The following is a 26,204-nucleotide window of genomic DNA, read 5'->3' on the forward strand; positions in this document are numbered from 1 at the left end:
TTGTCTATTACACAATATTTGTACACAAATAGCTGCTCTATGAGATTTTCAGACCTCTGACTAGCGCATCTTATCAGAGTAACGCTTGTTTCTACTCACTGACACTGAGTGGTAACATTCTACTTATATCTATATATATATATATATATATATATATATATATATATATATATATATAATGTTTTGGAATGCTAAACTGCATGGATTAAAGGAAATCTTAAAAAAGGTTATCCTTTACAGACTTTTAATAAAATTTTAAAAGACAGTAATTGTTTATACATACCCAAAGAATTAAGCATGGTCATTTCAAAAGACATATCAGGATACGATTTCATTGACATAAAATCAAGGATTGAATTGTTGCCATCTCCATATTCACTGACCTATTGAAAATAAAAATGATAAAAATGAACTGCAATTTTATATTCTCTTCTTTTACTTGACATACAATGACCTATATAATCATGCTGAAACAGTTCAACACCTTAAAAAGCTAACAAAAACAACTGCCTGAAAGACTAGCATACTTATTTAAAGGCCAACACCTGGTTTACTAAAGCTCTGTAGTTCCTTTCTTCAATAAAATAATGTTCTTATTGCTACACATAAATCGAGGCATTTTTGAATAGAAGCATTGTCACAATACACATGTATAAGAAAACTGCCTCTAGTTACAGTTGTCACGGTTTACTGTGCTTAGAGCATATGTACATATGCCTCATGCACCTGCCGGCTCATAGAGCATATCTTGTGTTGGGGGTGACTTAGTTTGCATCAGCACTGACAAATACAAGTCACCTTGAGCTCTATGAGCATACAGTGTTTGAATAAAGGTGCTCAAGGCATATGTAGAATGTTCCATGCACAGTAAAATCTATCACTGAAACGTAGATTGTAAAAATGCAATAAATGAACGTGCATTTCATGTTCCTTTATGCATGCCCCTGCTTTTCAGTCTTAACAATTCATAGAATGCTTATGCTTCACAAATACTATCACATAAAAACAAAAGGACAGAAATACTTTGCCCAATGAATGTGGAGCACGCTTCAGGTAAATGTGCATATGTGGCAAGATTGCAACACAATGCTGTGAAAGGTAGGGGAGAAAAGGTGGTTCAGCATGTTAGTGTCTTGTACAGTAATAGGAGTGAACACTGCAGATGTTCAAAATGTCTGCTGTAAGATTTTGTGGAGTAGGTGAAGAATTTGTTTTTCTATAGTGATGAAAACACTGTGAAACAAGATGTATAAACAAGCAATATTACACAATGTGAATGACTAAAAACTAAGTTTACTGATTCATGTTCAAATATAGGAGCTACTTGGCATATTTTTACCTAAATCTAATACTGTGTGACAACTTCAAATGACAGTGGTATTTCAAGTTCAATGCAGAGCTAAATCCAGCTATCATTTTTTTAACTTTTTAATTATTTTTTTTTACAGACCCCCAAGACTTACACTGTTGGAAAGGTTTAACGGGCCACTAAACCCAAAATCTTTCTTTCATGATTCAGATAGAGTACAAATTTAAACAACATTACAATTTACTTCTATTATTTATTTTGCTTCATTTTTTAGATATCCTTATTTGAAGAAAAAGAAATGCACATGGGTGAGCCAATCATATGAGGCTTCCATGTGCAGCAACCAATCAGCAGCTTCTGAGCATATCTAGATATGCTTTTCCGCTAAGAATATCAAGAGAATAAAACAAATTAGATAATAGAAGTAAATTAGAAAGATGTTTAAAAAACACAATTTATGCTTACCTGATAAATTTATTTCTCTTGTGGTGTATCCAGTCCACGGATCATCCATTACTTGTGGGATATTCTCATTCCCAACAGGAAGTTGCAAGAGGACACCCACAGCAGAGCTGTAATATAGCTCCTCCCCTAACTGTCATAGCCAGTCATTCGACCGAAAACAAGCCGAGAAAGGAGGAACCATAGGGTGCAGTGGTTACTGTAGTTTAAATTTAAAAATTACCTGCCTTAAAATGACAGGGTGGGCCGTGGACTGGATACACCACAAGAGAAATAAATTTATCAGGTAAGCATAAATTGTGTTTTCTCTTGTAAGGTGTATCCAGTCCACGGATCATCCATTACTTGTGGGATACCAATACCAAAGCTAAAGGACACGGATGAAGGGAGGGACAAGGCAGGAACTTAAATGGAAGGAACCACTGCCCGTAAAACCTCTCTCCCAAATACAGCCTCTGAAGAAGCAAAAGTATCAAATTTGTAAAATTTTTAAAAAATATGAAGCGAAGACCAAGTCTTCGCCTTGCAAATCTGATCAAAAGAAGCCTCATTTTTAAAGGCCCAAGTGGAAGCCACAGCTCTAGTGGAATGAGCTGTAATCCTTTCAGGAGGCTGCTGTCCAGCAGTCTCATAGGCTAAGCGGATTAAGCTTCTTAGTCAAAAAGAAAAAGAGGTTGCCGAAGCCTTTTGACCTCTCCTCTGTCCAGAGTAGACAACAAACAAAGCAGATGTTTGATGAAAATCTTTAGTAGCTTGTAAGTAAAACTTTAAAGCACGGACCACGTCCAGATTGTGTAACACAAGGATGGAACAACAATCTCTTGATTGATATTCTTGTTAGATACCACCTTATGTAAGAACCCAGGTTTGGTACGCAGGACTACCTTATCCGTATGAAAAATCAGATAAGGAGAATCACATTGTAAGGCAGATAGCTCAGACTCTACGAGCCGAGGAAATAGCTACCAAAAAAAGAACTTTCCAAGATAAAAGCTTGATATCTATGGAATGAAGAGGTTCAAACGGAACTCCTTGAAGAACCTTAAGAACCAAGTTTAAGCTCCATGGTGGAGCAACAGGTTTAAACACAGGCTTGATTCTAACTAAAGCCTGACAAAATGCCTGAACGTCTGGAACATCTGCCAGACGCTTAATTAGCTGACAATCCTTTTTCCAAACCTTCTTGGAGAAAAGATAATATCCTAGAAATCCTGACCTTACTCCATGAGTAACCCTTGGATTCACACCAATAAAGATATCTACGCCATACCTTATGGTAAATTTTCCTGGTGACAGGCTTTCGTACCTGTCTTAAGGTATCAATAACTGACTCGGAGAAGCCACGCTTTGATAAAATCAAGCGTTCAATCTCCAGGCAGTCAGCCTCAGAGAAATTAGATTTGGATGGTTGAAAGGACCCTGAAGTAGAAGGTCCTGTTTCAGAGGCAGAGACCATGGTGGAAAGGATGACATGTCCACTAGATCTGCATACCAGGTCCTGCGTGGCCACGCAGGTGCTATCAGAATCACAGATGCTCTCTCCTGCTTGATCTTGGCAATCAGTCGAGGGAGCATAGGAAACGGTGGAAACACATAAGCCAGGTTGAAAGACCAGGGCGCTGCTAGAGCATCTATCAGTGTCGCCTTGGGATCCCTGGACCTGGATCCGTAACACGGAAGCTTGGCGTTCTGGCGAGACGCCATGAGATCCAGTTCTGGTTTGCCCCAACGATGAATCAGTTGTGCAAATACCTCCGGATGGAGTTCCCACTCTCCCGGATGAAAAGTCTGACGACTTAGAAAATCCGCCTCCCAGTGCTCTACACCTGGGATATGGATAGCTGATAGGTGGCAAGAGTGAATCTCTGCCCAGCGAATTATTTTTGAAACTTCTAACATCTCTAGGGAACTTCTCGTTCCCCCTTGATGGTTGATGTAAGCTACAGTCGTGATGTTGTCCGACTGAAATCTGATGTACCTCAGAGTTGCTAACTGAGGCCAAGCCTGAAGAGCCTTGAATATCGCTCTTAGTTCCAGAATATTTAATGGAAGGAGAGACTCCTCCTGAGTCCACGATCCCTGAGCCTTCAGGGAATTCCAGACTGCACCCCAACCTAGAAGGCTGGCATCTGTCGTAACAATTGTCCAATCTGGCCTGCGAAAGGTCATACCTTTGGACAGATGGACCCGAGATAGCCACCAGAGAAGGGAATCCCTGGTCTCTTGGTCCAGATTCAGTTGAGGGGACAAATCTGTGTAATCCCCGTTCCACTGACTGAGCATGCATAGTTGCAGCGGTCTGAGATGTAAGCGTGCAAACGGCACTATGTTCATTGCCGCTACCATTAAGCCGATTACTTCCATACACTGAACCACCGAAGGGCGCGGAATGGAATGAAGAACCCGGCAGGAATTTAGAAGCTTTGATAACCTGGACTCTGTCAGGTGAATTTTCATTTCTACAGAATCTATCAGAGTCCCTAGAAAGGAAACTCTTGTGAGTGGGGATAGAGAACTCTTTTCCTCGTTCACTTTCCACCCATGCGACCACAGAAATGCCAGTACTACGTCCGTATGAGACTTGGCAATTTGGAAGTTTGACGCCTGTATCAGGATGTCGTCTAAATAAGGGGCTACTGCTATGCCCCGCGGCCTTAGGACCGCCATAAGCGACCCTAGAACATTTGTAAAGATTCTTGGGGCTGTAGCTAATCCCAAGGGAAGAGCTACAACTGGTAATGCCTGTCTTGAAAGGCAAACCTGAGAAACCGATGATGATCTTTGTGTATCGGAATGTGAAGATAAGCATCCTTTAGATCCACTGTAGTCATATAATCAGTGGTAGGATGGTACGAATAGTTTACATCTTGAACGACGGAACTTTGAGGAATTTGTTTAAGATCTTTAGATCCAAAATTGGTCTGAAGGTTCCCTCTTTTTTGGGAACCACAAACAGATTTGAGTAAAAACCCTGTCCCTGTTCCTCCTTTGGAACTGGATGGATCACTCCCATAACTAGGAGGTCTCGTACACAGTGTAAGAATGCCTCTCTCTTTATCTGGTGTGCAGATAATTGTGAAAGGTGAAATCTCCCTTTTGGGGGGGAAGCTTTGAAGTCCAGAAGATATCCCTGGGATATAATTTCCAACGTCCAGGGATCCTGAACATCACTTGCCCACGCCTGGGCAAAAAGTGAAAGTCTGCCCCCTACTAGATCCGTTCCCGGATAGGGGGCCGTTCCTTCATGCTGTCTTAGAGGCAGCAGCAGGCTTTTTTACCTGCTTACCTTTTTTCCAGGTCAGGTTTGGTCTCCAGACCGTCTTGGATTGAGCAAAAGTTCCCTCTTGTTTAGCATTAGAGGAAGTTGATGCCGCACCTGCCTTGAAGTTTTGAAAGGCACGAAAATTAGACTGTTTGGCCCTAGATTTGGACCTGTCCTGAGGAAGGGCATGACCTTTTCCTCCAGTGATATCAGCAATAATCTCCTTCAACCAGGCCCAAATAGGGTCTGCCCCTTGAAGGGAATGTTAAGTAGCTTAGATTTTGAAGTCACGTCAGCTGACCATGATCTAAGCCATAGCGCTCTGCGCGCCTGTATAGCAAAACCAGAATTCTTAGCCGTTAGTTTAGTCAAATGAACAATGGCATCAGAATAAAAGAATTGGCTAGCTTAAGTGCTCTAAGTTTGCCAAGTATGTCATCCAATGGAGTCGCTACCTGTAAAGCCTCTTCCAGAGACTCAAACCAGTACGCCGCAGCAGCAGTGACAGGGGCAATGCATGCAAGGGGCTGTAGGATAAAACCTTGTTGAATAAATATTTTCTTAAGGTAACCTCTAATTTTTTATCCATTGGATCTTAAAAAAAAAAAAAAAAAAAAAAAAAAAAAAAAGCACAACTGTCCTCGACAGGGATAGTAGTACGCTTTACTAGAGTAGAAACTGCTCCCTCCACCTTAGGGACTGACTGCCATAAGTCCCGTATGGTGGCGTCTATTGGAAACATTTTTCTAAAAATAGGAGGGGAAGAGAACGGCACACCTGGTCTATCCCATTCCTTATTAATAATTTCTGTAAACCGTTTAGGTATTTGGAAAAACATCAGTACACACCAGCACTGCAAAGTATTTATCCAGTCTACACAATTTCTCTGGCACTGCAATGGTATCACAGTCATTCAGAGCAGCTAAAACCTCCCTAAGCAACACGCGGAGTTGTTCAAGCTTAAATTTAAATGTAGAAATATTAGAATCAGGTATCTTTCCTGAGTCATTAACATCACCCACTGACTGAAGCTCTCTTTCCTCAGCTTCTGCATATTGTGAGGCAGTATCAGACATGGTTCTTAAAGCGTCAGTATGCTCTGCATTTTGTCTCACCCCAGAGCTATCTCGCTTACCTCTAAGTTCAGGTAGTCTGGCTAATACCGCTGACAGTGTATTATCCATGACTGCCGCCATGTCTTGTAAAGTAAACGCTATGGGCGCCCTAGATGTACTTGGCGCCATTTGAGCGTGAGTCCCTTAAGCGGGAGTCAAAGGGTCTGACACGTGGGGAAAGTTAGTCGGCATAACTTCCCCCTCGTCATATTCCTCTGGTGATACATTTTTTAAAGACAGAAAATGATCTTTATTGCATAAAATGAAATCAGTACATTTGGTACACATTCTAAGAGGGGGTTCCACCATGGCTTTTAAACATAATAAACAAGGAGTTTCTTCTATGTCAGACATGTTTATACAGAATAGCAATGAGACTAGCAAGCTTGGAAAACACTTTAAATCAAGTTAACAAGCAAATATAAAAAATGGTACTGTGCCTTTAAGAGAAACAAATTTTGTCAGAATTTGAAAAACAGTGAAAAAATGCAGTAAATCAAACGAAATTTTTACAGTGTGTATAATAGGCTAACAGAGCATTGCACCCACTTGCAAATGGATGATTAACCCCTTAGTTCAAAAAACGGATCAAAAAAACTTAATAGACATTTTTAACAGTCACAACCAACTGCCACAGCAAGCTGTGGCCCTACCTTCCCCAATAAACGACTTTGAAAAGCCTTTGGGCCCTTTAGAGATGTCCTATAGCATTCAGAGGGCCTTTGAGGGAAGCTGGATGTCACAGTTTGTAATTTTAACTGCACCAACTGTAACTTTTATACTACAACAGTGGAAATTGTTTCTAGTCAAAATTTAAGCCAGCCATGTGGAAAAAACTAGGCCCCAATAAAGTTTTATCACCAAAGCATATATGAAAACGATTAAACATGCCAGCAAACGTTTTATATTGCAATATCATAAGGGTATTACCCCTGGGAGTAAGCATGATACCAGTCGTTATTAAATCACTGTATTCAGGCTTAACTTACATTAATCCGGTATCAGCAGCATTTTCTAATGTTTTCCATCTCTAGAAAAAATTATAACTGCACATACCTGATAGCAGAATAAACTGCACGCCATTCTCTCGCTGAAGTTACCTCATCTGTGTAATCCCCTCAGACATATGTGAGAATAGCAATGGATCTTAGTTACAACCTGCTAAGATCATAGAAACCTCAGGCAGATTCTTCTTCTATTTACTGCCTGAGATAAAATAGCACAACACCGGTACTATTTAAAAATAACAAACTTTTGATTGAAGAAAATAAACTAACTATATTTAACCACTCTCTCCTACAACGACCTAGCTTGTTGAGACTTGCAAGAGAATGACTAGCTATGACAGTTAGGGGAGGAGCTATATTACAGCTCTGCTGTGGGTGTCCTCTTGCAACTTCCTGTTGGGAATGAGAATATCCCACAAGTAATGGATACACCTTACAAGAGAAATGCATTCTCTTTCTAAATCATAAAAGAAAAAATGTGGGTTTCATGTCCCTTTAAGAGATTACCTTTCCAACAATGGGGGTCTGTAGCTGCTTAGATGCCTGAGATACAGGCTTCTAAGCAGCATGCCCCCTCCTCCTATATTTAACATTGTTAAGTATAAATAAAGTTACGCGGTGACGTCATCACGTAATTGCACGTGACGTCACCGCGCATCACGTGAAGCCCACGATCGCTGGGGTAGGAACAGTAAGGAGCCCCCAGATCTCCCTCAAGGTGGGAGAGTGCTCATGACGGCTCTGAGCCGTCATTAGCACCAGAGTGAGAAACTCTGTGACGACTCAGAGCCGTCATTAGTACTCAAAGGGTTAAAGGGACAGTCAAGTTAAAAAAAAAAAAAAACTTTCATAATTCCGATAGGGCATGCAATTTTAAACAACTTTCCAATTTACTTTTATCGCCAATTTGACTTTGTTCTCTTGGTATTCTTAGTTGAAAGCTAAACCTAGGAGGTTCATATGCTAATCTTTTAGACCTTGAAGGCCGCCTCTAAGAGGAATGCATTTTGACCACTAGAGGGTGTTAGTTCATGTGTTTCATATAGATAACATTGAGCTCATGCATGTGAATTTACTGAGTAGTGAGCACTGATTGGCTAAAATGCAAGTCTGTCAAAATAACTGAAATAAGGAGGTAAGTCTGCAGATGCTTAGATACAAGGTAATTACAGAGGTAAAACCAACCGTGTTGGTTAAGCAAAACTGGGGAATGGGTAATTAAGGGATTATCTATCTTTTAAAACAACAAAAATTCTGGTGTTGACTGTCTCTTTAGCTGTTGCAATTCAGGCATGGGCAGGGATTGCCACTTCCCATACATATAACTCAATGAATAAGCCCAACCAGAAAAAAACAAAACAAAACATAAAATGTACCTTTAGTTGGGTCCAACTTAAAAATAGCAACTTTTCAGGCCCACACTAGGCCTTTAATATGCAGTTTGTACCCTGAAATTGTTTTGTTCTAATGAGAAAACAAATTTGAATTGACTGCTGAGTTCTTATTCTATCCTAATCTCTTCCTTCCTGTCCTGATACCTCTTTTAGTTTCTTCACCCAGTTTCACTTTTCATTCCTTGCACCCTTATTATTTATTTTTTAAAATGCAACCTGGATTGAGTCAGAGAACCAAAATCAAACCCACTCCTGCTCAACCCTTTTGTGTCAGGGCTAAAATGCCTATATCGGAACAACTGTTCCAATGTAGACAAATTGAAACCACGCGATCGTGCACACGAGATTTCAATTATTGGATCGTGTTAAAGAGACACTTTGAATCAGTAAAGAAAAATGCGTGGTTTCATGACCATTTAAGCATTTTATATTACATAAACAGATAGAAAATGGGAAAGTTGTTTATAATTGTATGCTCTATTATCAAATTTACTTCATTCTCTTGGTATCATTTGTGGAAAGAGCAGCAGTGCACAACTGAGAGCTAGCTGAACACATCTACTGAACCAATGATGAGACAAATGTGTGCAGGTGCCAATCACCAGCTGGCTCTCACTAGTGTAGGATATGTACATATTTGTATTAAAATCTCAAGCTCTATCCTATTTATGCAAGTTTATTATTATGCATAGTAAAATCATTTTGCAATATACTTTCAGGATATGTTTCGCTCCCCTTTCCTGTAATTTAAGTCAGCTATTTTTTCTACAGAAGTCAAAACATTGAGATTTTCATAACACAATGATAGCAGCAAGCCCAGTCATCTCCAGACTTAAAGGGACACTGAACCCAAATTTGTTCTTTTGTGATTCAGATAGAGCATGAAATTTTAAGCAACTTTCTAATTTACTCCTATTATCAAATGTTCTTTATTCTCGTGGTATCTTTATTTAAAATGTAAGAATGTAAGTTTAGATGCCGGCCCATTTTTGGTGAACAACCTAGGTTGTCCTTGCCGATTGGTGGATAAATTCATCCACCAATCAAAAACTGCTGTCCAGTGTTCTGAACCAAGAAAAAAAGCTTAGATGCCTTCTTTTTTATATAAAGATAGCAAGAGAACGAAGAAACATTGATAATAGGAGTAAATTAAAAAGCTGCTTAAAATTGCATGCTCTATCTGAATCATGAAAGAAAATTTTGGGGTTCAGTGTCCCTTTAAGGTAAATAAGGAAGATGTGGGTGGAGTTTAACCATGAATTAAAAAAATGCAGCAAAGTATTAATCCGTTCTAATACAAGGTGTCTACTATCCATTTAAATATCAAGATGAGGAAAAAGAAAAGCACGCTGGGTCTTTTGAGTATATCCTTCAGTTTATTTGGATACAGGTATATGTGAACCAGGTTAACTCATAATCGGATGTGTTTCGCGCATGCGCTTCATCAGATATATCCATTTAAATATTTTTGCTTTTGGATAACTTACTTTCATATCTTCCAGAGGTCTCATTGGAATGTTCCTCCTCTATAAAAAATAAAATAAGAAAACAAAATGATCAGTTACCCAAGGGTCAGTAAAGTCAAAAGTAAACTTTCATGATTCAGATACAGCATGCATATTTAAAACAATTTTCCAATTTACTTGTATTACCTCATTTCTCCGGAAATAATTTCACTCGCTATCTGATGTTTTTTTAAAACAACTTAAAAGTTGCTTAAAGGGGGCATAAGACTTCTGTCATGATTTAGACAGAAGATACAAATTTACACAATTTTCCAATGTACTTGTTTTATCAAATTTGCTTTGTTTTCTTGGTATGATTTTTTTGAAAAGCATAGCTAGGTAGGCCCAGGTGCAAAAATTCAGTACTGAGAGCTAGCTTCTGATTGGTGACTGCACATATATTCTTCTTAGTCTTTGGCTCCTCTTCCTCATAATGTAATACATGATTCAAGTAATATTACAACACCCCCAAAAGAAGATATATTTTATAACTTAGCTCACTGGTCCAAGGACACTGTTTATTTGTAGTGTGGGCTACTGTCTGGGAGTTTAACACAGGCACTAAACTGCTTTAAATCAAGAAACCTCTGCAGGCTTGCATGGGGAAGCCACTCTGACAGCACAAGCTGGAGCAGCCCTCCTCCACAGATGGCAACTAGATAAAAGCAAAAGCTGTTAACACTATGGCTGCCAAATAGCTGCTCTGTATTTCACAAAAATACATTGCTGCCCTCTTGGTTAGCAAAAGGGGAGGGGGGTTACAGTCACTTTGATCGGATCTCTGCACTGTGCGAGGATGCAGAGGTGGGAAGAAAGTGAATCGCAGTTGTAAAGAAAGAGTACAACATGCAAACAGAAATGCAGTGATACACCCTGTGCCTCCCTTTTTGGGGGCACAAGGGTCCATTTCTTAGTAAGGGCTTGATTATCCCTCGTACCAGGGTGCCTACTATTACTGCAAAACCATATTACCAACCAATGTTAGTGCATTTTGAGAGCGCTAGCTCATGCTTGAAATATAGATAATAGTGTTCACTCCCATGGAGTTATTTATGAGTCAGCACTGATTGGCTAAAATGCATGTCTGACAAAATAACAAATATGGGGGCAGTCTGCAGAGGCTTAGATACAAGGTAATCACAGAGGTAAAAAGTACATTACCACCAGATATGTTTTGCTCCCCTTCTTTGTAATTTAAGCAAGTTTGTTATCTTTTCTACAGAAAAGAAAACATAGAGATTGTCTTAACACAATGAAAATTGCAAGCCCTGTCATCTCCAGACACGAGGGAAACTTTGATCTGTGCTAGCTGTCCTGTTGGTTGATCTGTTTAATTACTCATTATTGACAGGAGTTGTCCCGGATAACTGGAGAACTAATACGGCTTCCTCCACGAGCTGGACGCCAAAGGGGGAACACAACAATTGGTGGAAAATGGATTTGTCTTCTATATGCTTAATATTGAAGAAGATGCGGGCGGAGGATCAGCGGTATGTTTACCCTAACAAAATGGTATTTAACAAAAAAAGAATCATCTTCGAAAAGTTTAATGACTTAAAGTCATTTGAATTCAGAGAATGACTTAAAGTGCCCATGTTTTTAAGATTTTTTTTAAATACTGGGCTTAAACAGCAATACTTCTTTTTTTTGTTTGCTTTGCAATATAAAGCCAGTATTACTTAGCTGCTTTGCACTTGTAAAGCCCTACAATTGTTAATAAGGTGAGATTACTAAAAATACCCTCTTTCATATAAATATTTGGGGAAAGGATGTAGGTATTGGTTTTCTCTTGTATGTAAAATGTGACTGAAATTAGTCTTTGCAGCAGCCCATTAAAAGGAACATTAAGAATGGTATAATAAACAAATGCACAATAAAAAAGACTATGTATTTAAAGGGACAGTAAAGTCAAAATTAAACGTTCATGATTCAGATACAGCATGCAATTTGAACTTTCCAATTTACTTCTATTATCAAACTTGCTTTGTACTCTTAGTTTACCTTGAAGAGTAAACCTAGATAGGCAGATAGAGCTTAGGAGTATGCATGTGTCTTAGGCATTCTCTGGCAGTAATAGTGTTATTTGCAACTATGTATAACATTGCTATAAACATTGTGGTAAACACATGTGCACACTCCTGAGCTCACTTAGTATTACTCTTTAACAAAGGATACCAAGCTAACTAAACAAAATTGATAATAAATGTACATTTTAATTTGTTTTAAATGTCATACTTTATCCAATCCATTTAAGTTTAATTTTGACTTCATTGTGCATTTAATCTAATTGCAAATGACCAGTATTTTTATTTCTAATACATTCCAAAATGACTTTCCCATTTCCCTGCCTTCTGTATCATGTGACAGCTATCAGTGACTCTCAGGCACATTTATGTATATATTGTGAACTCCTGCGCGTGCTCAGTAGGAGCAGGTGCCTCAGAAAGAGTGTATATAAAAAGACTACACAATTTGAAAATGGAAGCATATTGGAAAGGTTTTTAAAATTGAATGCTATATCTGAATCAGGAAAGCTTAACATTTTTACTTCACCGTCCCTTTAAGGTGTCATTTTTGTGCAGGCTTTGGTTTTGTTTGTTATTTGCTATAAAACAAATCATAGAGAAAATAGAAGATCTTACCTGCTTTATCTGATATATAGTCTTGGAATGATCCCCACCAGTTATCTGGTCCAGCAAGTCATTTACCATCTTCTTTGTGTAATTCCCACAGTCTTTCACAAATTCTTGAAGACTGCAGTAACAGGAAATTTGAAAATATTTTATAACAAAATTTGTAATGAAGAGCATATATATTTTAATCAATTAAGTTATTGCCAATGTTAACAGGCTATGCCAGTGATTTTGCTCCAGGTTTTAGCTTAAACAGAGCATTTTAAAATGTGTTTTTAAAAAAAACCAAAAAAAAAAAACCACTGATCTTGAAAACCCCAATATTTTTTCCCATGGCACAATAGTGCTAAATTGACATTCTTTAAAAATTACAGAAATTTATATTTGGATTTAGATGTCCCTATAAATCCTAAAATTCTAAATTTGATTAGAGGCATGTTTTCTACATACTATTTAAAGAATGTTCCTAGTAAAAACTACCACAGCTTCAGTGATAACTTTGGAGGCTAAATGAGGAGCGTATGACCATAGGCAACATACACACTCATATTCTTTAATCACTCCTGCTCAGAGGGCTGGGTAACACACCATCAGCACTTTGAGCAACCAGGATCAGGGAGTGAGCTACCAGGCCATTCCTATTCATAATGAAAAACAACGGAATCCAGCCTCTTGTCAAAAATAATAAAACTTCTTTATTGCTTCCACATCATGGGAAAAGGGACAACGTTTCAAGCCCTATATTGGGCACTTAGTCATGTCTAAGAGCACAATATAGGGCTTGAAATGTTGTCCTTTTTCCTATGATGTGGAAGCAATAAAGAAAACAGAATTTATGCTTACCTGATAAATTACTTTCTCTTGCAAGGTGTATCCAGTCCACGGATTCATCCTTTACTTGTGGGATATTCTCATTCCCTACAGGAAGTGGCAAAGAGAGCAAACAGCAGAGCTGTCCATATAGCTCCCCCTCTAGCTCCACCCCCCAGTCATTCGGCCAAAGGTTAGGAAGAAAAAGGAGAAACCATAGGGTGCAGTGGTGACTGTAGTTTAAACAAATTTTTTTTTACCCGACTTAAATGCCAGGGCGGGCCGTGGACTGGATACACCGCAAGAGAAAGTAATTTATCAGGTAAGCATAAATTCTGTTTTCTCTTGCAAGGTGTATCCAGTCCACGGATTCATCCTTTACTTGTGGGATACCAATACCAAAGCTTTAGGACACGGATGAAGGGAGGGAACAAGACAGGTACCTTAAACGGAAGGCACCACTGCTTGCAAAACCTTTCTCCCAAAAATAGCCTCCGAAGAAGCAAAAGTATCAAATTTGTAAAATTTGGCAAAAGTATGCAGTGAAGACTAAGTCGATGCCTTACAAATCTGTTCAACAGAAGCCTCATTTTTGAAAGCCCATGTGGAAGCCACTGCTCTGGTAGAATGAGCAGTAATTCTTTCAGGAGGCTGCTGGCCAGCAGTCTCATAGGCCAAACGGATGATGCTTTTCAGCCAAAATGAAAGAGAAGTAGCAGTCGCTTTCTGACCTCTCCTCTTACCAGAATAGATAACAAACAAGGAAGATGTTTGTCTGAAATCCTTAGTTGCTTGTAAATAGAACTTTAAAGCACGAACTACATCAAGATTGTGTAATAGACGTTCCTTCTTCGAAGATGGATTAGGACACAGAGAAGGAACAACTATTTCCTGGTTAATATTCTTGTTAGAAACAACTTTAGGAAGAAAACCAGGCTTGGTACGCAAAACTACCTTATCTGCGTGGAACACCAGGTAAGGTGAATCACACTGTAAGGCAGACAATTCTGAAACTCTTCGAGCAGAAGAGATAGCTATCAAAAACAAAACTTTCCAAGATAACAACTTAATGTCTATGGAATGTAAAGGTTCAAACGGAACCCCTTGAAGAACTGAAAGAACTAGATTCAAACTCCATGGCGGAGCCATGGGTTTATAGACAGGCTTGATTCTGACTAAAGCCTGAGCAAACGCTTGAACGTCTGGTACCTCTGCCAGACGCTTGTGTAATAGGATAGACAAAGCAGATATTTGTCATTTTAAGGAACTAGCTGACAATCCTTTCTCCAATCCTTCTTGAAGAAAGGACAATATCCTGGGAATCCTAATCTTACTCCATGAGTAACCCTTGGATTCACACCAACAAAGATATTTCCGCCATATCTTATGGTAGATTTTCCTGGTGACAGGCTTTCTAGCCTGAATCAGAGTATCTATAACTGACTCAGAGAACCCACGCTTTGATAGAATTAAGCGTTCAATCTCCAAGCAGTCAGACGTAGAGAAACTAAATTTGGATGCTTGAACGGACCCTCTGCAATGAAGAGCTCGGCAAGTAGTTAACAATTTTAACTTTCTGACCTCCGTCAGAAATATTTTCATTTCTACCGAGTCTATCAGTGTTCCTAGGAATGGAACTCTTGTGAGGGGGGAGAGAGAACTCTTTTTGACGTTCACCTTCCACCCGTGAGACCTCAGAAAGGCCAATACGATCTCCGTGTGAGACTTGGTTCTTTGGAAAGTCGACGCCTGAATTAAGATGTCGTCTAGGTAAGGCGCCACTGCTATGCCCCGCGGTCTTAGAACCGCCAGGAGGGACCCTAGCACCTTTGCGAAAATTCTGGGAGCAGTGGCCAACCCGAAAGGAAGAGCCACAAACTGATAATGCTTGTCCAGAAAGGCGAACCTGAGAAACTGGTGATGATCTTTGTGGATAGGAATATGCATCCTTTAGATCCACGGTAGTCATATATTGACCCTCCTGGATCATTGGTAAGATTGTCCGAATGGTCTCCATCTTGAATGATGGGACTCTGAGGAATTTGTTTAGAATTTTGAGATCCAGGATTGGTCTGAAAGTTCCTTCTTTTTTGGGAACCACAAACAGGTTTGAGTAAAACCCCAGTCCTTGTTCTGCAATTGGAACTGGGTGGATCACTCCCATTGTATGTAGATCTTCTACACAGCGTAAAAACGCCTCTTTCTTTGTCTGCTCTGTAGACAGACGAGAAATGTGGAACCTTCCCCTTGGAGGAGAGTTCTTGAATTCTAAAAGGTATCCCTGGGTTACAATCTCTAATGCCCAAGGATCGTGTACATCTCTTGCCCAGGCCTGAGCGAAGAGAGAGAGTCTGCCCCCTACTAGATCCGGTCCCGGATCGGGGGCTACCCCTTCATGCTGTCTTGGTGGCAGCTGCAGGCTTTTTGGCCTGTTTACCCTTATTCCAGCCCTGGTAAGGTTTCAAGGTTGCCTTGGGCTGTGAAGCGTTACCCTCTTGCTTTGCAACCGGAGAGGATGAAGCGGGGCCGTTCCTGAAATTGCGAAAGGAACGAAAATTAGCTTTGTTCTTTGTCTTAAAGGACTTGACCTGAGGGAGAGCATGGCCTTTTCCCCAGGTGATATCTGAAATAATCTCTTTCAATTCAGGCCCGAAGAGGGTCTTTCCTTTGAAAGGAATGTTCAAAAGCTTGGATTTAGACGACACATCGGCCGACCAGGACTTTAGCCATAGCGCCCTGCGCGCCAAAATGGCGAAACCTGAATTTTTTGCCGCTAACTTAGCTATTTGGAAAGCGGCGTCAGTGATAAAAGAATTAGCTAGCTTTAGAGCCTTAATTCTATCCATAATTTCCTCATATGAGGTCTCCGTCTGGAGCGAGTCTTCCAGCGCCTCAAACCAGAAAGCAGCTGCAGTAGTTACAGGAATAATGCAGGCAATAGGTTGGAGAAGAAAACCTTGTTGAACAAAAATTTTCTTAATTAAACCCTCTAACCTCTTATCCATAGGGTCTTTAAAAGCACAACTGTCTTCAATTGGTATGGTTGTGCGTTTAGCAAGTGTAGAAACAGCCCCCTCCACCTTAGGGACCGTCTGCCACGAGTCCCGCACAGAGTCAGGTATGGGGAACATTTTCTTAAAAACAGGAGGGGGAGCAAAGGGAACCCCTGGTCTATCCCACTCCCTAGTAACGATATCCGCAATCCTCTTAGGGACCGGAAACGTATCTGTGTAAACAGGGACCTCTAGGTACTTGTCCATTTTACACAATTTCTCTGGGATCACTAAAGTGTCGCAGTCATCCAGAGTAGCTAATACCTCCCTAAGTGAATAAAAACCAGCCATGTGGGTAATAACCCCAGAAAGAACCCCAAAAGGACTTTCAAAGTGTCTACAAACGATATTTTTCTTAAATAAACAATAGCTTGCCCTGAATCAGTGTCAACCAGCATAATTAGCCCTGTTATGTAAGCATTCAATTCCTTACTAAGTCTGTGAACATAGCTTACCCTCCCCTCATGGGGATATTGTCAGTCTCTTCTAGCATTATCTCAGTCTTGTCTAGAAATAAATGACTGAACATACCTCATTGCAGATTACCCTGCAAACCGTTCCCCCCAACTGAAGTTTTCTGGTACTCCTCAGTCCTGTGTGGGAACAGCAGTGGATTTTAGTTACAACATGCTAAAATCATTTTCCTCTCAGCAGAAATCTTGATCACTTTTCTGCTAGAGAGTAAATAGTACAAACCTGTACCATTTAAAATAACAAACTTTTGATTGAAGATAATAAAAACTACAATTCTAACACCACATTCACTTTACCCTCCTGTAGAGAGACCCTAGTGCTTAGAGCCGGCAAAGAGAATGACTGGGGGGTGGAGCTAGAGGGGGAGCTATATGGACAGCTCTGCTGTGTGCTCTCTTTGCCACTTCCTGTAGGGAATGAGAATATCCCACAAGTAAAGGATGAATCCATGGACTGGATACACCTTGCAAGAGAAATTTTATTATTTTTGACAAGAGGCTGGATTCAGTTGTTTTTCATTGTGTATATTTGGATTGGCAGTCCCTGATGAATCTGTGCCCCTGGTGGGATGGGTGCTGTCTGCATTGACAGAATTTGAGGCCATTATTTTTGGCTGATTTAAATTATAAGTTAAAAGCAAATTCTACTGGTTGATTTGAAATTTCAAAATCAACCAATAGGATCAATGGTCATTTGTATTGGAAAAGCTCTATACAAGGAGCAGCATGTTGGAGAAGAGGAAGACCGCGACAAGGAATAGTAGGATGAGGACTTTGCACAGTGCTGGAGCATAAACTAAGGGTCAGATCACGAGGCAATGCACAAGACTTTTAGACAGTGAGTAGATTGTTGTTTTTTTTAAAGGGGCATTTTTAAGTGTTTTTTTGTGGTAGATTTTGTTGGGGGTGGGGGCTTACTGTTAAAAAAAAAAAAAATGCTGAAAAATACACTAAGACAATTATTTTATAACATTAGTGGGTCTTAGTGAAAGAGTCGACTTGAGGGGGTTTAGTTTTAAGTTGAGGGTCAGTTCATGTTAGTGAGTCGATTAACTGAATAATAAAACAAACTTGTATTAGTCAAAATTAAAACACACATTTTGTCAAACACATTTGGCTTGATTTGATCCCTGGGCCAGTGCGTCTTGTTTTTGTTATAGGGGTTTTTCTTTGCGATTGGGGTAGTGGTAGATTAAGATTCATTAACACAGGAAGCAAAACAGAATTTATGTTTACCTGATAAATTACTTTCTCCAACGGTGTGTCCGGTCCACGGCGTCATCCTTACTTGTGGGATATTCTCTTCCCCAACAGGAAATGGCAAAGAGCCCAGCAAAGCTGGTCACATGATCCCTCCTAGGCTCCGCCTACCCCAGTCATTCGACCGACGTAAAGGAGGAATATTTGCATAGGAGAAACCATATGATACCGTTGTGACTGTAGTTAAAGAAAATAAATTATCAGACCTGATTAAAAAACCAGGGCGGGCCGTGGACCGGACACACCGTTGGAGAAAGTAATTTATCAGGTAAACATAAATTCTGTTTTCTCCAACATAGGTGTGTCCGGTCCACGGCGTCATCCTTACTTGTGGGAACCAATACCAAAGCTTTAGGACACGGATGAAGGGAGGGAGCAAATCAGGTCACCTAAATGGAAGGCACCACGGCTTGCAAAACCTTTCTCCCAAAAATAGCCTCAGAAGAAGCAAAAGTATCAAACTTGTAAAATTTGGTAAAAGTGTGCAGTGAAGACCAAGTCGCTGCCCGACATATCTGATCAACAGAAGCCTCGTTCTTGAAGGCCCATGTGGAAGCCACAGCCCTAGTGGAATGAGCTGTGATTCTTTCAGGAGGCTGCCGTCCGGCAGTCTCATAAGCCAATCTGATGATGCTTTTAATCCAAAAAGAGAGAGAGGTAGAAGTTGCTTTTTGACCTCTCCTTTTACCAGAGTAAACAACAAACAAGGAAGATGTTTGTCTAAAATCCTTTGTAGCATCTAAATAGAATTTTAGAGCGCGAACAACATCCAAATTGTGCAACAAACGTTAAACACTAAAAAACTCTAAGCCATCTCCGTGGAGATGTTGCCTGTACAACGGCAAAGAGAATGACTGGGGTAGGCGGAGCCTAGGAGGGATCATGTGACCAGCTTTGCTGGGCTCTTTGCCATTTCCTGTTGGGGAAGAGAATATCCCACAAGTAAGGATGACGCCGTGGACCGGACACACCTATGTTGGAGAAAAAGAGGTTTTATGTGTTTGGGACTGTGGCGGTCTATGGGTTAATAGCAGTTGGGTGGTTTTAGCATGGAGGAATAGGTTTTATTACTATGGGGTTTAGTGCTGTTGTGGACTATTGCCACTGATGATTACAATTTACACCAGCTTTTAAAAATAAATATTTAAAAAGTAATTATAGTATTGCATAAGGCATGCAATGCTCAACTTTTAACATGATACATGAGGCTAACAGACTAATTAGTGCTTCCCATTATAAGTATGGGATGCATTCATTTTACTGTACATACAAACAAGTATTTGGTTAAACCAATGATTTACCATATTGAGCGATACTGATTGTGCGAAGTAGAAAGTAAAATAACGTGCCACGTGCAATCAGTATTGCTTAACCTATCTAGGCCTTAGCATTTATGTATGCAGCTACTTTGAGAGTATGATACTATTCCTACCACTCACTCAAGCTGCTTATTTCTTTTGGCTGAGTAGGACAAAAAAGATGCTAGTGGAGGTGCATGAGATGACAGTTTGTTTGCTCTATTTTGAAAGCTTACAGAACACAAGATGCTGATATATAAGTGTATGAGACCATTAAAGAGAATCATAATCAACTAAATCACTATTCAGTTATTACATTTTATTCTGTTATGCAGCTATAGCATACTTATAATGAAGACGGGTTGTTACTGAAACAAAATAAAATTTTAACAGCATATGAATTACACCTACCTTAATGCATACTGTATTCCCGTGTCATCACCATATCCTGCATACATTAAATCCATTTCGTCGGGTTTAAGGTCGGCGAAGAGAGTGTTATTTTGTAAAGATAGCCCAGTACTAGCACTGTTAAGAAATGTCACTGCAATAATAAACAAAACCAGTTACATTTTTCCCAATTGTGAATAGCCTACTTCTTAGCATTTCACAATTTAAAAACACTTTGCTAATTACCACGAGGCACAACAAAATAATAGGTAATTCCCAGGAATAATGGATCATGGACACTCACCACCTATATGAAAGACAACGAAATGTATGCTTACCTGATAAATGTCTTTCTTTCTGGACATGGAGAGTCCACAACGTCATTCCAATTACTAGTGGGATATTCAACTCCTGGCCAGCAGGAGGCAGCAAAGAGCACCCCAGCAAAGCTGTTTAGGGTAACTGCCTTACCCATAACCCCCAGTCATTCAGTCGAAGGAAGAAAATCACAAGGGTGAAAAAGGTGCCTGAGGTTAACTCCAAAAAACTGCTGAATTATAATTAAAAAGAGGGCGGGTCATGGACTCTCCATGTCCGGAAAGAAATAAATTTATCAGGTAAGCATAAATTTTGTTTTCTTTCCAATGACATTGAGAGTCCACAACGTCATTCCAATTACTAGTGGGAACCAATACCCAAGCTAGTGGACACAGAATGAACAGGGAGGGAGAAAAAGGCACCACCGCTTGAAGAACCTTTCTCCCAAAAGAAGCCTCAGACGAGGCAAAAGTATCAAATTTGTAGAATTTTTAAATAATATGATCCATAGAAGCTTCATTTTTGAAAGCCCAAGAAGAGGAGATAGCCCTAGTGGAATGAGTCTTAATTATCTCAGGAGGCTGCTGTCCAGCAGTTTCATTAGCCAAACGAATCAAACTTCTCAACCAGAGAGACAAAGTAGTAGAAGTGGCCTTCTGACCCTTACATTTTCCAGAGAAAACAACAAACAGGGAGGACGATTGTCTAAAATCTTTAGTAGCTTGCAAGTAGAATTTTAGAGCCCCCACAACATCCAAGTTATGCAAAAGACGTTCCTTTTGAGAAGGAGGATTAGGACAAAAAGGAACAATTTCCTGATTAATATTTTCGATCTGACACCACCTTAGGGAGAAGCCCCAATTTAGTACAAAGGACCGCCTTATCAGCATGAAAAATAAGGTACGGGGAATCACACTGCAGAGATGAAAGCTCAGACACTCTGCGAGCGGAAGAAATGGCAACAAGAAACAAAACCTTCCAGGACAACAGTTTTATATCAACAACATGCATTGGCTCAAACGGAGCCTGCTGCAAAACTTTAAGAACTAAATTAAGGCTCCATGGGGGAGCAACAGGTTTTAACGCAGGCCTGATTCTTACCAGTATAAATGCTTCAACATCTGGCAGGTCTGCCAAACATTTGTGCAAAAGGATAATCTGACCATTTAGAGTACTGACCGATAAACTAGGCCATCCTGAAGAAAAGACAAAATCCGGGAAATCCTCATCCAGCTCCAGGTGATCCCCTTAGATTCACACCAATAAAGATATTTTTTGGTATCTTATGGTAAATCTTGTGAGTAACCAGTTTTCGAGCCTGAATCATAGTTTCAATGACCACTTCAGAAAAACTATGTTTAGACAGAACTAGGCTTTCAATCTCCAAGCAGTTAGCTTCAGAGAATCTAGGTTTGGATGGAGAAAAGGACCCTGAAGTAGGTCTTTCCTCTGAGGTAACCTCCAAGGAGGTAGAGATGACATCCTTACTAGATCCGCGAACCAGATCCTGCAAGGCCAGGCAGGAGCTATTCGTATCACTGATGCTCTCTCCTGTTTGATACGAGCAATGACTCGTGAAAGGAGAGCAAATGGAGGAAACAGATAAGCCAGAGAAAACCTCAAAGGAACCGCTAGAGCATCTATCAGAACAGCCTGAGGATCTCTTGAACCTGAACCGTACTTTGGAACCTTGGCGTTTTGGCGGGACGCCATGAGATCCTACTCTGGAACCCCCCACTTGAGGGATATCTGAGAGAACACTTCCGGATAGAGAGCCCACTCCCCAGGATGAAAGGTCTGTCTGCTCAGAAAATCTGCTTCCCAGTTGTCCACTCCTGGAATGTGGATGGGAGATAGAAGACAATCGTGGGCTTCCGCCCACAGCAGAATGAGAGTCACCTCCTTCATGGCTAAGGAACTCAGAGTCCCTCCCTGGTGGTTGATGTATGCCACTGAGGTGATGTTATCTGATTGGAATCTGATAAACCAGACCAACGACAGCTGAGGCCACGCTGATAGGGCATTGAAGATAGCTCTCAACTCCAAGATGTTTATGGGAAGAGAGGACTCTTCCCGAGGCCACAGGCCCTGAGCCTTTAGAGAACCCCAAACAGCTCCCCAGCCCAACAGGCTGGCGTCCGTAGTCACAATTTCCCAGGAAGGTCTCAGAAAGCAAGTGCCCCAAGACAGATCTTCCTTTGACACCCACCACGAGAGAGTCTCTTGTTAGAGGGTCCAGATTAATCCTCTGTGATAAATCCGAATTAAATGATCTCCGTTCCATTGACAGAGCATACAAAGTTGCAGCGGTCATAGATGAAACCGAGCAAAAGGAATGATGTCCATGGATGCCACCATCAGACCAATCACATCCATGCATTGAGCTACAGATGGACAAAAAGCAGACTGGAGAGAAAGACAGGAAGCAAGAAGTTTGGTTTTTCTGACCTCCGTCAGGAAAATCTTCATGGACAGTGAATCTATTAGATTCCCTAGGAAACACACTTTGGTAGATGGAACAAGAGAACTTTTTTTTCCAAATTCACCTTCCACCCATGGGAACGTAGAAAAGACAAAAGCATCTCTGTATGATATTGGGCTAGTTAAAAGGATGACACCTGAACCAAGATGTCGTCCAGATAAGGTGCCACAGCGATTCCCTGGGATCTGATCACAGCCAATAGTGCCCCCAATATCTTTGTGAATATTCTGGGAGCCATAGCCAGACCAAATGGAAGGGCAATAAATTGGAAGTGCTTGTCCAGAAAGGAAAACCTCAGATACTGATGGTGTTCCCTGTGAATGGGAACATGAAGGTATGCCTCCTTCAGGTCTATAGTTGTTATAAACTGACCTTCCTGTACCAGAGGAAGAATGGAACAAATAGTTTCCATCTTGAAGGACAGAACCCTGAGGAATTTGTTGAGACACTTGAGGTCTAGAATGGGCCGAAAAGTTCCCTCCTTTTTGGGAACCACAAATAGATTTGAATAGAATCCTAGACCCTGTTATTTTAGAGGGACAGGAACAATAACTCACAGAGTATAGGTCTTTTACACAGTTTAAGAAGGCCTCCTTCTTTATTTGGTTTGAGCATAGTCTTGACAGGAGAAATCTGCCCCGTGGAGGGCAAAACTTGAATCACATTCTGTAACCCTGGGATACTATGTCCATCGCCCAAGGGTTTGGGACATTGCGTATCCAGGCTTGACGAAAAAGAGAAAGCCTACCCCCCACCTGATCCATACTGGAATCGGGGGGCGGAACCTTCATGCTGATTTAGAGTCAGCAGAAGGCTTCTTGTTTTGTTTTCCCTTGTTCCAGGACTAGTTGGATTTCCAAGTGGATCTGGGCTGATCTGGCTTTGAAGAGAAAGAGGAGGACTTTTGTCCCTTAAAGTTACAAAAGGAAAGAAAATTAGAAGTCTGACGACCTCTAGGTCTATTCTTCTTGTCCTGGGGTAGGAAAGAGCCCTTTTCTACCTGTAATCTCTGAAATTATCTCCGCCAGACCAGGTCCAAACAGTCCGGTGCTTCCTTTTAAAGTCTTGATTAATTCATTCCAATCTTCTTAAAGGGACACTTATTTAAAGGCATTTGAAATGCCTTTAAATACGTGTCCCTTTAAGAAGATTGGAATTAATTAATCAAGACTTTAAAAGGAAGCACCGGACTAACAGGAAACATCTTGAGAAAGGCTCAGACAGAGCTGAAACGCGTTGATGTATGATACTACAAGTATCCTGTGAAAGAAGACCATATACTGAAAAGAAAAGAAAAAAAGTTTTTAACAAAATTGAATTGCTGCAAAGAAAAGAAAAGTTTTGCAAGTGACAGTTGCTCAAAGTGGAATCGCTGCAAGGAAAAGCTTTGCAAGTAACAGCTGCTATAAGTCGTGCTGCAACAAACAAGTGCTGCAAACTCCGGGAGTGCAAGTGTACACAGCCGCCTGAAGTATAACACTACAAAGCTCTGTGTGAACCCTGAAGCTCGAAGGGAGATCTGATAGCCTGGAGACACGCTGTAATTACCAAATGGCGTCATAAGAAGGCAAGTAAACCCAGATCATATAATCCGAGGGCTAAAGCAGGGGCGAGAGCAAGTTGGAGTGCAAGGCGCAGGCGAAGACACAGTGATTATATGACCATATTATAACAGCACAAATTGTGAGTAAGGACTGATAATCTGTTCAAAAGTCTCTTGGGAACAGTAACATCAATATATATATATATATATATATATATATATATATATATATATATATATATATATATATATATATATATATATATATATAAAAATAAATAAAGCGCTTTATACTGTGACATTTTGTTTTTGGATACAACTAAGAAGAAAAACCGTTACATTTTGAAATAAATAGTAACGTCAATTCTAGTCTCCTATTGGCCAATATAGGACACGTGATCTCTAAGGGCATCAATTGATAGGGTATTGTTAATAGAGAGCTATATACAGCTATATATTACTTTTGCATTAAGTCCATTATTTTTAATCATTTTATGGGTTTTATGTGGTGTGCGCACTCTTAGTACTAATTTTATCATATCAATTAATTTTTAGAGTATAACAATTACTATCTGGTTTTTATATATCATGTATTATATTATATAGCACAGAGTGTTTAAATAAATTGTGTTTATATTTACTGGGATAAATTGTGTCTTAAGCTTAATTAGCGCTCCTCAATCTATTTATTTATTTATATTGAGTATTAACTGTAACACAGGTACAGTGTTTTGAGGAGCTTGACACCTTTCTTTCCTGCTACCGTATATTATATATTTTATCCTCTATAGGCATGGTACTTCTCTTAGCCAGAGTAAAAATAGCTCCTTCTACCTTAGGAACAGTGCACTATGAGTCACTAATAGAGTCAGCAACAGGAAACATCTTCTTAAAAACAGGGGAAGGGGAAAAAGGAATCTCAGGCTTATCCCATTCCTGAGCAATAATTTCAGACATCTTCCTAGGGAAAGGAAAAACCTCCTCAGAAGATGGGGAATAATAAACTATCGAATTTAGAAGACTTTGTGGGGTTAACAGCAACCGAAGGTTCAGAGTCGTCTAAAGTAGATAGAACCTCTTTCAGTAGTAACCAAAGATGTTAAAGTTTAAATCTAAAATTAACCTCTTCAGATTCTGAAGATTTCACTGCCAAAGAGTCAGATACTGATATCTCACCTTCAGAAGCTACTGAAGTATCTTCCTCATCAGACAAATGAGAAAGGTTGACCAATGCAGACTCGAGGGGTCAGAAACCTTACTAGCGGTTAAAGGTTTAAATTTTCTTTTACTCTTACCCGAAGAAGGGAAAGCCGACAAGGCTGCTGTTACTGTAGAGGTAAACTGGGCGGCAAAATCCCAGGTAAATACACCCCCCTGGGAGATGGATGGGGACACAGAAGGTACAGTATGAGACACAGTTAAGGTTTGGGACGTTTGAGGAGAAAGCTGAGGCATGTCACGCACAGCATTGTCCTGAGAGACACTTTGCTCAGAAAGGAGTAACTTATCTTTACATTTTAGAGTCTTTGATAAGCAAAATTGCATTGACAGGACAATTTGAGACTCTAAACATAGTAAGAACTTGTCCACAGACATTGATTGATCTAAATCAGAATCCATTACAGTGTAGCCACAGATAAAAAAACCCAAATTTAAATTAGTTATCAAAAAAATAAAATAATTGAGGTTGAAAAACTTAAACACCACAAAAAAAATTAAGTAGCCTAAAATTAATCACCTCAGATGCCTGAGGCTCCTACCGTACAGGAGAAAAATACCCCAGTAGTAAATGGAAAGGCTGACTTTACTGATGATACACTAATCTTCATCTAACGATCCGCTTAGATGCGATCAAGGCTCCGACCAGACTCTCGATGCGAGACCACAAAC

General features: G+C 40.1%; 1 protein-coding gene across 7 annotated transcripts in view; it reads right to left on the minus strand.

Annotated features, from left to right (window-relative positions):
• BRD9 (bromodomain containing 9) overlaps positions 1-26,204 on the minus strand; it is an 88,621-nt gene that overhangs the window by 14,054 nt on the left and 48,363 nt on the right. For all 7 annotated transcript variants that reach the window (XM_053714350.1, XM_053714354.1, XM_053714353.1 and 4 more), the window contains exons 12-15: positions 19,993-20,125; positions 12,697-12,808; positions 10,037-10,075; positions 284-383 (exon numbers count right to left, since the gene is read on the minus strand). In XM_053714350.1, the coding sequence (XP_053570325.1) occupies positions 284-383; positions 10,037-10,075; positions 12,697-12,808; positions 19,993-20,125 (384 nt within the window). The remainder of the gene's footprint in view (positions 1-283; positions 384-10,036; positions 10,076-12,696; positions 12,809-19,992; positions 20,126-26,204) is intronic.

The sequence above is a fragment of the Bombina bombina genome, chromosome 5 (assembly GCF_027579735.1).
Source record: "Bombina bombina isolate aBomBom1 chromosome 5, aBomBom1.pri, whole genome shotgun sequence".
Taxonomy (NCBI): Eukaryota; Metazoa; Chordata; class Amphibia; order Anura; family Bombinatoridae; genus Bombina; species Bombina bombina.